The following is a 14,477-nucleotide window of genomic DNA, read 5'->3' as shown; positions in this document are numbered from 1 at the left end:
ATTATCAACTACAGAATTATTGAATAAATGAATTATTTAATTATCGCTTGATACCGAAAACGCAGGATCTCTGACAGTTGACTGGCAGTGACTCTGAAGAGAAAAATCAATTTTCATCTATGGAGGAATATCCAAAATGGAGGATTGGCAACACTTTGATTGTTTCGATTTTTTGACGATAGAAATGAAATCTTGTTTCGACCAATAATCGATTTCAATCTTCTCCAAAAATTAAAGAGGCGAATTTTTTCCAATATTTTGAAACCAAATCCATTGATTAGTCCATCGAATATCGAGAATCCAAACCAAAGACCCAATACACTTCCAGCATAAATCAGATATTCTATCAAAGGAAATGCAGAATATGCTATGATACTATGAATCGGTTCTGTTGGCGCCAAAAGAGAGAAAATGTGGATATTCGAACTATCGTTACGTTTCAATGCTTCTTTTTTGAGAATTTCTAATTCTTTGGAATTCTCTTTAGTAGTTAGAGAATAAGTTATGCGTTCACACTGAGGATTTTTATTTTTCTCTGCACAGTAATCGTAGATTCTACCTGGAAGTTTAGTCTTGAAATTTTTATTCTCATCTGCTAAAGATTTTCTCAGAAATAATAGAAATGCGTTCAACGAGTTGTTGTATTCTGTTGATAAAATACTAGAAACACAACGTTGAAGGCTCTTTTTCTTATCATAATTGTTACAGTTCGTTTCGTAGGGATATTCGAGTAATTTAACTAGTGTTTTCTTATATTTTAGGTAGTGAGCTGATGTTTTTCCATAAATAGTTGCATATTCCTCCTCCGATTGACTTGGCATTAGGTTTCGATTGCTTAAGCGAATACCAAAAGGCGCTTTAAAATTGAATTTAATGGATGCATAAGCGGCATCTTCGAGAAGTTCAATTCGCTCGAGTGTCAATATTTCATTTCTTTTTTTACATGAGAATCGTACAAAAACTGCCCAAGCATCAAGATAAACGCTCGATTCACATAGACCATTTTTCTTTAAGTCAATAGATTTCTCAATATTCCAATGAATTGAATAATCAAAATTTTCCATTGTAAATTGATGAACAATATCACCATAAGTCAAGAACGAAACTTTAAATGCTCCTAAGTGTAATAACTCAGCGACCATTTTCGAGCATTTCTCAATCATCGGTAATGACTTATCAAGCCATGTTTGTTCTCCGGCATTGATTTCTCGATCTAAATCAGCCATTCCAATCGGGTGACGATAACACAACTCCGTCGAATTGATGAAAGTAGTAAGTGGTATTCTTATATCGATAGCTGGTAACTCGACTGTCTCAGAATATTCGAATGTTACATCATTTCGAACTTTGAAATCTAAAAAGTCAGAAGTTATCACGTATAATTGAGCCAAACACCCAAGCAAACAAATCGATTTAATGAGAATTCGTCTAGTGAAAATGTTTTTCATTATTATTTCTTAATTTCGTTTCTTATTTTGTTTATAAGAGTATTTTAGATTTGGATAATAACTAAGAGAATTACTTTTCTAAGTCGTTGCTATTATTTCATTTCTTTTTACACAATCAGATATATTAACATGAAATGGAATAAAAATGTAATAAATTGTATCTAAAAAGAAATTTAATTATTAGAAGTATTGATTCAGTTCGATTTAAAACTTAATGACTATTGATGAGATCTTAACTATTTCCCAACGATGACTTTTCTATCAATAATCTTGTTACATGATTAATTAGAATTGATCGACTTGTCAGTTCAATTTAATGAATGGATCAAGATCCATATGATATTGAGAATAATGAAAAAAAGAATTTGGAAAGTTTATCTTGATAATTAGTTTTACGATAAATCGATACGAATATTTCAATTGTTATTACAGCTGAACTTTATTCATCTTTAAACATTCATCACGATGATCGTCACTGGTTAAACTGTTCATATTGACCAAAGCTTTTTCATTCCTTTTAAGATCAGCGTCAATCTTAAATTGTCGATAATAGGGATTCTCATAGTGATGAAGGTGCTCGCGACGATGATTTGCGAGATTTTGATGAACTTGATGGTGGAGATAAAGATGATGTGGATGAAGATGCTTTTTCTAACTCTTCCTGAGAGTCTCTACAAAGCTTAGCAAGTTTATCTCTTTCACTCTTGTAAGTTGCAATGTCAACGGGTTGTTTAATCGACAAGTGGCACCCACAAGGAGGTTCCATATACTTTTTTACAAGCTCCAAGCCTAATGCCATTTCAGCAACGTCCTTTTTGAAGTCTTCACTCGGAAATTGGCCATTAATACGCAGTACACGTATTTTTTTGAGCCACTGAAAATGAAACAAGGGGAATATAGGGTTAAATATGAAAAATATGAATGAAATAATGATAGATACTCACATTACTGTATGGGTGTTTTACACAACGGTCACACGAATTGTATTTATTCATAATGTAATGAAATTGACATTAGCGAGAATAATTAATACGAGAAAAGATTATGTTACAATAATTAATATAAACAAAGTATAATTTTCAATTTCACAAGATGAACGTTATTGGACATTTCGATTGATAGATCGATAGTAATATCGATACTATTGCTATATCGATCTGTTACGATCGCTCCAAAATTTGAATAAATCGTCTTGAACTTTTCCGTAGAGATGGGCGATTAGTGTGTTTTCAACTAATCGATAATTATCAAAAAAATTTTCAAATAATCGATTAATCGATTGTTAAAGTGCGAAAGAGGAAAAAATTTAGCGAAAGAGAAATAGTAAGGAGGGAAATTGGAAATGTGAAATCTAAGAAAAGATAGAAAGGGAAAAAGACAAGAAAGTAAGAGAAATTGTCTAATCGATTACTGAAATAAGTAATCGATAATTATTTGCCACTAACTAATCGATTAGTTAATCGGTAATCGAAGTAATCGCCCATCTCTACTTTTCCGGTTCCTTTGTCGAAAATCATCTTCAAAGCTTGACCAATTTGAGGTGGATCATCTTTGACGAAAGTCACCAAGATGGGGATGAAATAACGGTCTGGGTCCATTTGCGTCATTACTTTTCTCATTTCGGAGCAAACGAGAGCCAATTTGTTTGAACTTGAACACTCTTCAAGATAAGCATATTTATACATAGACCGAGTTATTTGCTCACTCGATAATTCAGATAAAAAGAGACAAATATCTTGAACATCGCTTCCTATTTGGCTGATTAAAGTTTCTACATTTTCTGTGAAATTTTTGAATTCATGATCAACCAATAGATTTAGATTAATTCGATGTCGTTTCATCATGTTAAATGCAATTCCAAATTGTTTATTAGACAAAAGTTGCTTCAAAAGGTCCAATAGTATAACTCGAGGATGAATTGATTCCAGATTCCCTCTGGGCATTTGAAGGATAACTCGAGCATCTTCTTGGATAGAAATTACAAGTTTTGATCTTCTCTCAATGCTTCGAGGTTCATCTCTTGGATCCAAGCCCGTTGGTAAAACTTCACTCATGAAATAATCGTCCAAATAATTGCACCGAAGTAGATTATCATTTCCAGTAGAAATCAAGAACTTATTCTGGTGGATTAAGAATGACGAACAAGAGTTTTTCATGAACGGCTTTTCATCTCTCGGATCCAAACCACACATTGATCTATTGTCTTAGTCCATTCTTCTCAAAGAAAACGATCTCATGAACATTTTTATGAAATCGCGATAAAGCTATTAAATTTCCTTCTAGTCTCCATTCTAGTGAATGTTCAAGACCAGCGACATATTCACTCTCATATTGTAGCCCTTCATTGATCAAAATTCTCAGAACTTCATAAGCAACAATTAAAGTCAAAATTCATTAAGTTAATTAACAAAAGTTAATAAAGAAAATTTTAAAATTTCTAAAAAATTTTTTAGCTCAAATCTAATGAACATGTGACTTAAAATGAAAAAAAAACGATTGGAGGGATCAATTACTAATGTCGAATTGAAAATTAATATCTTTTAAACGAAAGTTAGACTTTATTAAAGGAATTTCTTTTTTTAAAGTAATCATTTACTTAAATCTACATGTATGTAATTATTAGGGTGATCAGGGGGTATTTGATCCACAAGAAGTAGTTTCGATGATTGAGAGCCCTTTTAAATGTTTCTCAGCATGTATTTTCCATGTGAGACGAGTTTCGATAACTTTTTCGAACTCAGTGCCTGGGACAGGTTAAGATCTTTGAGCGCTCAATCATTAATAGATTGATAAAAACAAATGAGTGCGAATTTTCAATTTTATTTTATTTCTTAAGATTGTCGAATGAACTTTTTATTTCAATTAACATGAGAGATTCAGAGAAATCAATGAATGTGAGACGAGAGATTTCTGTCGATATTCGTATGGTTGTTAATCGTGACATGATAATTAGTGTAGATGGGAACTAATTCGACTATGACAGAATCAATTTAAATCTCATACTTAATCTTTACGATAAGATTGGAAAGAGATTCAGCAAACTTGATTAAATTTTTTCCAAAACTGATGAAAAGTTTGGCGACATTGAATTGAAATCCGTCAATAATTGAGAATCCGAACCAAAGACCCAAAATACTTCCGATATAAATAAGATAATCGACCAAAGAAAATGCTGGATAAGCTATGATTCTATGTTCAGGCTCTATCGGTGCCCTTAAGTTAAACACAGTCATAGTCCGGTTTTTTTCAGTAAATAAAAATTTCTGATATACTTTAGTCTTCCGTTCATTTTGAATCAAAGTCATAGTAAAAGTGTTATGTTCACATTCAGGATCTCGAACTTTTTCAAGGCAATTTCGATAAATTTCCTCGTTAAAAGTTAAATCGAATGTATGATTTTCATACTTATCATACATTTTCTCTTCGTGTAAAACATAACCAACTAAATGACCAGGATTATGAATCAATGTATTGACATTGATACATTTTTGTAAAGTCGCAATTCTGTCATAATGACGACAATTAGTTTCATAAGGAAATTCAAGTGATTTTTGGCTCATCTTAATATATCTTATATAGTTAGCCGACTTATGATCACTTATTGTGATATAAGATTCAGCCGATACACTTGGAGCTAAGGCGAAATCACTGAATCGTACACCGAATGGTATTTTGAGTGTTATATGCAAGCCTCCATAACCATCAACTCCAGAAACATCGAGTGTTCTCTCTGTCATCACTTTACCGTTTTCTCTGCAGTCTAATCGATAAAAAATTGCGAAAGAATTCATATAAACTTTTGTTTTGCACTTTTCATTTTGGTAACGGGTAAAGTCTTTCCAAATCATATCGAAACCGAAATAAGATCTTCCAAAAATGTTGGCAATATCTCCAAATGTGATAAACTTGACTGAATATTCATCAAAATTTATAAGGTCGAAATTCACATTTTCGCAATCCATGTAACCTGATCCATTGATGTTTCTATCGTAACTGTTTCCAGTAATATTTAGCATTTCTTCTTGATGCAAGTAACATAATTCCGTCAAATTAACAATCGTTGTAAGTGGAACTCGAAAATCAAACGCTGGTAACTCCACATACGTTGGATACTCGAATGATACATCATTTCGAACTTTGAAACTAAAATATTCTTTCGTAATAATGTACAATTGAATCAAACAACCAATTAAACAAATAAATTTAAAGAAAATTAATTTGTTGTATAGAAACTTCATCTTTTTTTATTGAACTCAGTAACTGAAATGTTGACAATTTTTCTCAATTCATTCGATCTTTACAGAGATTGATTGAAAGAAAACATAATCAACTACAGAATTATTGAATAAATTGAATTATTTAATGATCGCTTGATACCGAAAACGCAGGATCTCTGACAGTGACTCTGAAGAGAAAAATCAATCTTCATTTATGGAATATCCAAAATGGAGGATTAGCTACACTTTGATTGTTTCGATTTTTTGATAATAAAAATGAAATCTTATTTCGATCAATAATCGATTTCAATCGTTTCCAAATATTGGAGAGAAGAATTTTTTCAAATATTTTGAAACCAAATCCATTGATTAGTCCATCGAATATCGAGAATCCAAACCAAAGACCCAATACACTTCCAGCATAAATCAGATATTCTATCAAAGGAAATGCAGAATATGCTATGATACTATGAATCGGTTCTGTTGGCGCCAAAAGAGAGAAAATGTGGATATTCGAGCTATCGTTACGTTTCAATGCTTCTTTTTTGAGAATCTCTAATTCTTTGGAATTCTCTTTGATAGTTAGGGAATAAGTTATACGTTCGCACTGAGGATTTTTATTTTTCTCTACACAGGGATTGTTTACTCTATCGAGAAACGCATTATTGAAAGTTTTATTCTCATTTGGTGATGATTTTTTCGCAAGAGATAACAGATAAGCATTCACTGTATCATTGAATTCTTTTGAATAAATATTGAATATACAAATTTGGCGGCTTTTCCTCCGGTCATAATTGCGGCAGTTCGTTTCATAAGGATATGCTAATGATTTGACCAGAGTTTTCTTATATTTTAGGTAGTGAGCTGATGTTTTGCCATAAATAGTTGCATATTCCTCCTCGAATTGACTTGGCATTAGGTTTCGATTGCTTAAGCGAATGCCAAAAGGCGCTTTGAAATTGAATTTAATAGATGCATAAGCGGCACCTTCAAGAAGCTCAATTCGCTCGAGTGTCAATATTTTACCCCTCTTTTTACACGAAAATCGTACGTAAACTGCAGAGGAATCAAGATGCACGCTCGATTCACATAGACCATTTTTCTTTAAGTCAATAGATTTCTCAATATTCCACAGAATTGAATAGTCAAAATTTTCCATTGTAAATTGATTAACGATGTCACCATAGGTTAAGAAATAAATTATCACTGGATTCCAATATAATGCCTCAGCGATCGCTATCGAGCATTTTTCAATCATTGGCAATCTCTTATCAAGCCAAGTATCATTTTTAGCATTGAATCGTTGATCTAACTCAGCCATTTCAACCGGGTGACGATAGCATAACTCAGTCGAGTTCATGAAAGTAGTAAGCGGTATTCTTATATCGATAGCTGGTAACTCGACTGTGTCCGAATATTCAAATGTTACATCATTTCGAACTTTGAAATCTAAAAAGTCAGAAGTTATCACGTATAAGTGAGCCAAACACCCAAGCAAACAAATCGATTTAATAAGAATTCGTCTAGAGAATATGTTTTTCATTCTGAATCAGAATTTTCCAATTATAATTAAAAACTAAAAGTGTGAAAATTATTTTGCTGTTTTTAACAATTGCAATAGTTTCACTTCAAGATGAGACATAAATTTACCTTTAATGGAATCGAAATCTAATACAGGGCGATTACGTTAAATTAACAGATTTGTTTTCGGAATAACTTAAGAATGGCGAGTCGTTGACAAGATCAGATCGCAGTTATGGACTTGGGAGACCATGGGAATTTGTTTGACATCAAGTTCGAAACTGACCTTTCGGCAGGCCAAAAGTCCGTCCGAATTTCGCTTTGAGAACGGAAATCATTTTTTTCTGGCTTTAAAAAGAGCAAAATATTTCGCAAAATTTTACCAGATAATTTTGGCCTAGCGATTCATGGACTTTTGGCCTACCAAAAGGTCAGTTTCGAACTTGATGTCAAACAAATTCCATGTCTCCCAAGTCCATAACTGCGATCTGATTGTCAACGACTCGCCATTCTTAAGTTATTCGAAAACAAATCTGTTAATTTAACGTAATCGCCCTGTATATTGTACATATTGTATTGTATCTAAAAAGAAATTTAATTAAAAGAAGTATTGATTCAATTAGATTTGAATATTAATGACTATTGATGAGATTTCAACGATTTCCAATGATAACTTTTCCATTTATAAGTTTTATTTAGCTTGATTAATTAGAATTGATTCACTTAGCAATTGACTTAATGAAAGAATCAAGATTATCTTATAAATATTAACTATTCTGTGTTTTGAAATAATCTAATGACGAATATCCCAGTTCACAACAGTTCAATCACTATCACTCATATTTTTCGCCATGAGCAGAGTGACTAATTTCCCGTGTCAATAATAAGATCAAAACAGCTAAAGTTAATTTGAATCTGTTGAATATTTGACGGAGTAAATTCAGATGAAATCTGACCCTCTAAGCCCGATTTAGCCCTAAAAGAATTTTATTTAGAAAAATTGATAAAAACCCGTAGATAATCAAAAGAGCCAGAAATAAAAAGGCCAAAACTGTTTAAGCGAAATCGAGTCACTCCATTAGCTTTGAATAATTTGAGCTTTCTAACAATTAGGTATAAGATTTGATTGTATTTTTTGTTCATAATCAAAATCTAATGAATGGCTTACAGGTTTATTATTTATCAATGGTAAATGAGGCAATTCATGTAATCGTATCGAGATTGTTATTTTTGCTCAGCTTTTGCTTTTTGCTCTCTTGAGGTAGTACCTCAGAGGTACAATCTGATTTACATCTCATCCAGAATTTTCATGAGATGATTGGAAATAGATTTAGTTAACTTGAGAAAAGTTTTCCCAGAGCTGATGAAAAGTTTGGCGACATTGAATTGAAAACCATCAATGATCGAGAATCCAAACCAAAGACCCAAAATACTTCCGATATAAATAAGATAATCAACCAAAGGAAATGCTGGATAAGCGATGATATTATGTATGGGCTCCGTTGGTGCCATTAGATATATTATGCTTAAAGGTAAATTTCTTTTACTTTGTAAAAATTTTTTATAAAGCCGAGTTAGAGCTCGATCCTCGATCAAAGTTGTAATATAAGTATTATGTTCACATTCAGGATCTCGAACTTTTTCAAGGCATTCTCGATATACTTCCTTTTTAAATGTCAAATCAAAAGTGTAATTTGCATACTGATCATACATTTTCTCTTCGTGTAAAACATAACCAATTAAATGACCTGGATTATGTATCAATTGATACATAATCCATAATACATACATTAATGTATGTGCATTGATGCATTTTTGTAAAGTTGCAATTCTGTCATAATGACGACAATTAGTTTCGTATGGATATTCAAGCGACTTATGAGTAATCTTCTCATATTTGATGACATTAGAAGCTTTCCGCGAATTCAAAGTGACATAAGACTCAGCGGCAACGCTCGGCGCTAAATTACTATCACTGAATCGTATTCCAAAGGGAATTTCTAGTTTTAAATTGAGAAGAAAATATTTGCCAGCATCAGAGATTTCAATCTTATTCAGTTTCATTGTTTCGTTATTTTTCTTACACACAATTCTATAGAAGATGGCGTAAGCATTCAGGTAATATTGTTCTCGACACATTTTAAGTGCTGGTAAGTTGATAGGCTGATAAAGATTCCAATATAAAATGTATCCGAATTGAGAGTTAGGGGCAATGTCAATAACATCTCCTAACGTGATAAATTTCACCGAATATCTTTCAAAATTTATACGATCAAAAGTAGCATTTTCACAATTAATATCAATTGATTTATTGCTGTTTCTATCGTAACTATTTTCAGTTAGATTTAGCATTTCTTCTGGATACCAGTAACATAATTCCGTGAAATTAACAATCGTTGTAAGTGGAACTCGAAAATCGATTGCGGGTAACTCCACATACGTTGGATACTCGAATGAGACATCATTTCTAACTTTGAAACTAAAATATTCTTTCGTAATAATGTAAAATTGAATCAAACAACCAATTAAACAGATGAATTTAAAGGAAATTAATTTGTTATATTTCATCTTCAATACAAATCAAAATCAATGAAATGATAATTTCAATTTTCAGCAATAAATTTCTCAAATTATGTCAAAAGCCTTACTGACTACGGAGTCTATCATCTTAACTTACACTTTGTTTTCTAGGTATGATCTCTCTCTCTGTCTCTCTCTCTCTCTCTCACTCACTCTTTCTCTATCTATCTATTTCTTCTTTCCATGCTCTCTCAGTATTTCAAGCTGAATTATGAATTTATTGATGAGGGTATTAGTTTAATATCATTTAGTTTTTTGGATCAAATTTATAATTTATCAACCCAAGCAACTGCTAAAGTTCACGCAATAGTTTGAAGCCAAATCCATTGATTAGTCCATCGAATATCGAGAATCCAAACCAAAGACCCAATACACTTCCAGCATAAATCAGATATTCTATCAAAGGAAATGCAGAATATGCTATGATGCTATGAATCGGTTCTGTTGGCGCCAAAAGAGAGAAAATGTGGATATTCGAACTATCGTTACGTTTGATTGCTTCTTTTTTGAGAATTTCTAATTCTTTGGAATTCTCTTTAGTAGTTAGAGAATAAGTTATGCGTTCACATTCGGGTTTTGCTATTTGCTTTTCGCAGTGAAAGTATATTTTAGGAATAAACTCCGATACGAATGTTTTATTGGTATAATTTGGTGATTTCGTCCATTCATGTAGCACAGCAACCACACCATCCATTGATTAGCAAATAATCTGTGTTTTTTTCTTGTAAAAAGTTCAGTTGTACGTTGCCGATGAAGCTGTCGCGAGGCTTACGAGTGATCTCAATTAATGGTCACTTGCATCACCTTTCGCTCACTGGTTTGCATCGGTACAAGTCTTAACATCGGTCGTGGTGGTAAGATTGAGGCTCCAAGTTAGACAAGAATGAGTACCAATAATTTGATCCAATTACCTTTGATATTTATTCCAATACAATGATGTTTTCAATTTGTCAATCGATTAATTTATTGTACCTCACTTAGCATTGATTTTCTTTGTATCCAAATCAATACACATTCAATAAGTATTACAAAAGTAATTTTTTCCAATAAACATTCAAGTTATTGAAAAAAGTTAATGAGTTAATTGTTACAAAAAGAGACGGTAAATTGAAAACCAAGTTGTTAATAAGAAACCTTGAAAATCACAATCTTTTATCAGGTTAGACAAAATAGTTTCAATTGAAAGATTAACAGTTAATAATCAATCAAACTACTAATTTAATGGTGAGAGTGTAAATCCAATTCAATCAGATAAAATTGTAACAACAGCGAATAACCAAAATATTGGAAGAGCGAAAAAAAATCAATTCGAGTGTTAATTGTTGGCATGAAAAGATTAATCCTGAAGTAATGCTAATTTCCAGGGTTTACAGGTCAATTTTGGAGGAACAAATGATTCAGGATCTAAAAGTGATTAAAAAGAACACAATGATTAATAAATTGTTTTCGAATAGTAGGAGAGACAATTGATTAAGAATCGAAATTGAAGTTTACCTTTTAAACATCGAGATGCTAAACTTTGAGCTCTTTTGATTTTATTGATCGGCGTTTGATCGAGCGATTGAATAGATTCTTCGGGGTCAGGCCAGATTATTTTAACCTGAGTTTCGATAAAATCAAGAAGTGCCGATAAATCAGTTTGACACCAAGAAGCGTCTTCACATTTATCATAAAAAAATAACCAACGAATCAAAGATTTAGCTTCTTCCGTTAAGGCGATACAACTTTCAATCATTTCCTTTATCAATTTACGAAGAGCGAAATCTTCATTGGCACTTCCTTCCTTGAGGGAATATTTCTTCAAGTGTTTCTTATTCTTATGACGAGTCTTTCGAGTGGCTAATGAGATCACATCACCTTTGGATTTAGCTGATCGTGAGTTTGATGAGACTGATGAAGAATCAGAAATGGAAGATGTATCAGAAAATAGATCATGTTCGTCATCCACTAGATTGTCCTCGTTTTCTAAAGTTTTTTGTTTCGTCTCCTCGACAAACTTTAATCGATCAATTTTCGCTTCCAATTCAGATCGTTTTTCACTAACAACCGAAAGGAAAATAAACGCTTCTCTTGCTAATTCATCTTCCAAAGTACTTTTGATAACATTATAGATTTTAGTTCCACTTGGTTCCATTCCTAGTAGCCTGTTGGCCTCACCCCAATGGTGACCTTTAATTAGCGTATAAATGGCGGCGTGTTTATCTTTAAGGTAATTTTCTTGTATATAAGCAGCATCCAAGTGTTTATTATCGGTCAGTAATCGGGTAACAAATAATCGGCACAATGAGATACAATCGTAATCCTCTAATGAGAACGCAAGTTCAATTGCTATTTGCCAATTTTCCGATAACTGATAAGCTTTAATTGCATTGGTAATTGATTTAGCCTTTTGATAGGCAATACCGGCCTCTTCGTAGTATCGTTTAATCAACAGGTAGTCAGCAAACATTTCCCAAATACTTTGTATCCATGGATGAGTCGGTGATATGATTTTAACTGCTGACCAAAAGAGTTTGTTGTTCTTGATGAAATTTAAACATTCATCACGATGATCGTCACTGGTTAAACTGTTCATATTGACCAAAGCTTTTTCATTCCTTTTAAGATCAACGTCAATCTTAAATTGTCGATAATAGGGATTCTCGTAAGCTCGAAGTTTATTAAGATAGGCATGATATTCTTTCGGGTCTTTGTTGGATTTTGCAGCGACCATGAGAAAAATATCAAAATCATATGTTCCAAGAGCTTCTTTGTAAAGCTTTTCAATGTCGATTAGATAGTTAAGGTATCTAAGAGCTTCGTCTTGAACTTTTCCGGTTCCTTTGTCGAAAATCATCTTCAAAGCTTGACCAATTTGAGGTGGATCATCTTTGACGAAAGTCACCAGGATGGGGATGAAATAACGTTCTGGGTCCATTTGCGTCATTACTTTTCTCATTTCGGAGCAAACGAGAGCCAATTTGTTTGAACTTGAACACTCTTCAAGATAAGCATATTTATACATAGACCGAGTTATTTGCTCACTCGATAGTTCAGATAAAAAGAGACAAATATCTTGAACATCACTTCCTATTTGGCTGATTAAAGTTTCTACATTTTCTGTGAAATTTTTGAATTCATGATCAACCAATAGATTTAGATTAATTCGATGACGTTTCATCATATTAAATGCAATTCCAAATTGTTTATTAGACAAAAGTTGCTTCAAAAGGTCCAATAGTATAACTCGAGGATGAATTGATTCCAGATTCCCTCTGGGCATTTGAAGGATAACTCGAGCATCTTCTTGGATAGAAATTACAAGTTTTGATCTTCTCTCAATGCTTCGAGGTTCATCTCTTGGATCCAAGCCCGTTGGTAAAACTTCACTCATGAAATAATCGTCCAAATAATCATGTTATCATGTTGTCTTCGGCAATCATTTAATATACTTTTTTTCTTTCTCTCTCTCTCTTCTTCCATTAATTGTGATTAATCTTACAAATCATTTTGTTTCTTCTGATTTAACCTACAGTTCAATTAATTCATTGTTTTGATTCAGCTTTTTTCTTTATCATGATATTTTGTTTTCCACCAATAAACAGAAAATTTTTATCATGAATCCTCATGTTCATCATTTTTGATTGTCTCAATCTAGAAAAATAAAATATCTAATCAACCCAATTCAATCAGCAATAAATGTCATTCACAGTTTTTCAGTTAATCATTTCAAACAGATGACCATCATCAGTGGGATAATTAATGATGACCATTAATTAAAGTTATACAATAATAAATATTGTTAACTAACTTTCTCATATTAATTGTATCCAAACTTTGATAGTTGAATAAAAGTTGATGTGATCATGATTATTATTATTATTATTTCCTCAACGATTTGATAATAAGTTATTAATCATTTTGAAATCAAATATAATCAACTAACTTTCACCATGATGCTCAAGGGCAATCATGGTGATATTGAATAACCAATGGGGAGTTTTTCCTTTGCTTGGATTTGATTTTTATTACGATTAATAAATAATCACAATCATCTGCCCATTGAATTGACCATCAATTAGCCCTTAAGCTGAACCAGAACTAGATTATTGTATCATATCTGATTTATTGGAAAACCATGATACATGGGAGAGACTTTCAGGGCAATTCTAGATGACGGACAGATGATTACATTGTCTCTGATTCAGCAATAGATTCATAAATCCAATCATTTAACCTGAAGAGCAAAAAAAATCACAAAACCCACCAACCAATACAATCCAATGATTGAAACTAAATCAATTCCCACCCAAACCTTAATACCATTTTATCATGATGATGATAATGATGCTGAGACTAATAACCAAGGATAAAAGCTTTTAATTATAACCACAAGACATTCAGTTTATCCAATAAACACTTATTATCTTTCATGGTGGTTCTCTGGAATTTCTTGAAGAAAATTATCACTTCAGTGATAAATTGAATGGAAAGTTAAACTGGACAATCAAATTGACCAAAAATTCAGTTGATTTTAATCAAAGCACAAAAAGTTGGTGACAAAATTTGATGTTCAAAGTGATACATTGTTGATATATTTTCTGTTCTTATTTCATGATGATGATTTTCGTGGGGAATAATGAAAAATTACAGATAAAAACAGAATCGTAAACAATTGGAAGTGATAATAATAGTTTCTCAATTCAATTCTATTGCTCAATTGTTACATGAT

The 14,477-nt window shown here is 32.3% G+C and overlaps 2 protein-coding genes across 2 annotated transcripts in view; one reads left to right on the top strand and one right to left on the bottom strand.

The window, feature by feature from the left end:
* The window catches only part of LOC128390700 (uncharacterized), a 110,939-nt gene that overhangs the window by 40,653 nt on the left and 55,809 nt on the right, over positions 1-14,477 (top strand). The gene's annotated exons all lie outside the window — the stretch shown is intronic.
* Positions 10,706-13,150, bottom strand: LOC128390699 (putative elongator complex protein 1). The gene is made up of 2 exons (XM_053350453.1): positions 11,261-13,150; positions 10,706-11,170 (listed from the first exon to the last, which is right to left on the bottom strand). The coding sequence occupies exons 1-2, from the start codon at positions 13,137-13,139 to the stop codon at positions 11,103-11,105; spliced, it is 1,947 nt and encodes a 648-aa protein (XP_053206428.1). The 5' UTR covers positions 13,140-13,150; the 3' UTR covers positions 10,706-11,102.

This window comes from Panonychus citri, unplaced genomic scaffold (assembly GCF_014898815.1).
Source record: "Panonychus citri isolate SS breed McGregor unplaced genomic scaffold, ASM1489881v1 Contig00125, whole genome shotgun sequence".
Taxonomy (NCBI): domain Eukaryota; kingdom Metazoa; phylum Arthropoda; class Arachnida; order Trombidiformes; family Tetranychidae; genus Panonychus; species Panonychus citri.
This window is presented reverse-complemented; position numbering and strand designations above follow the sequence as displayed.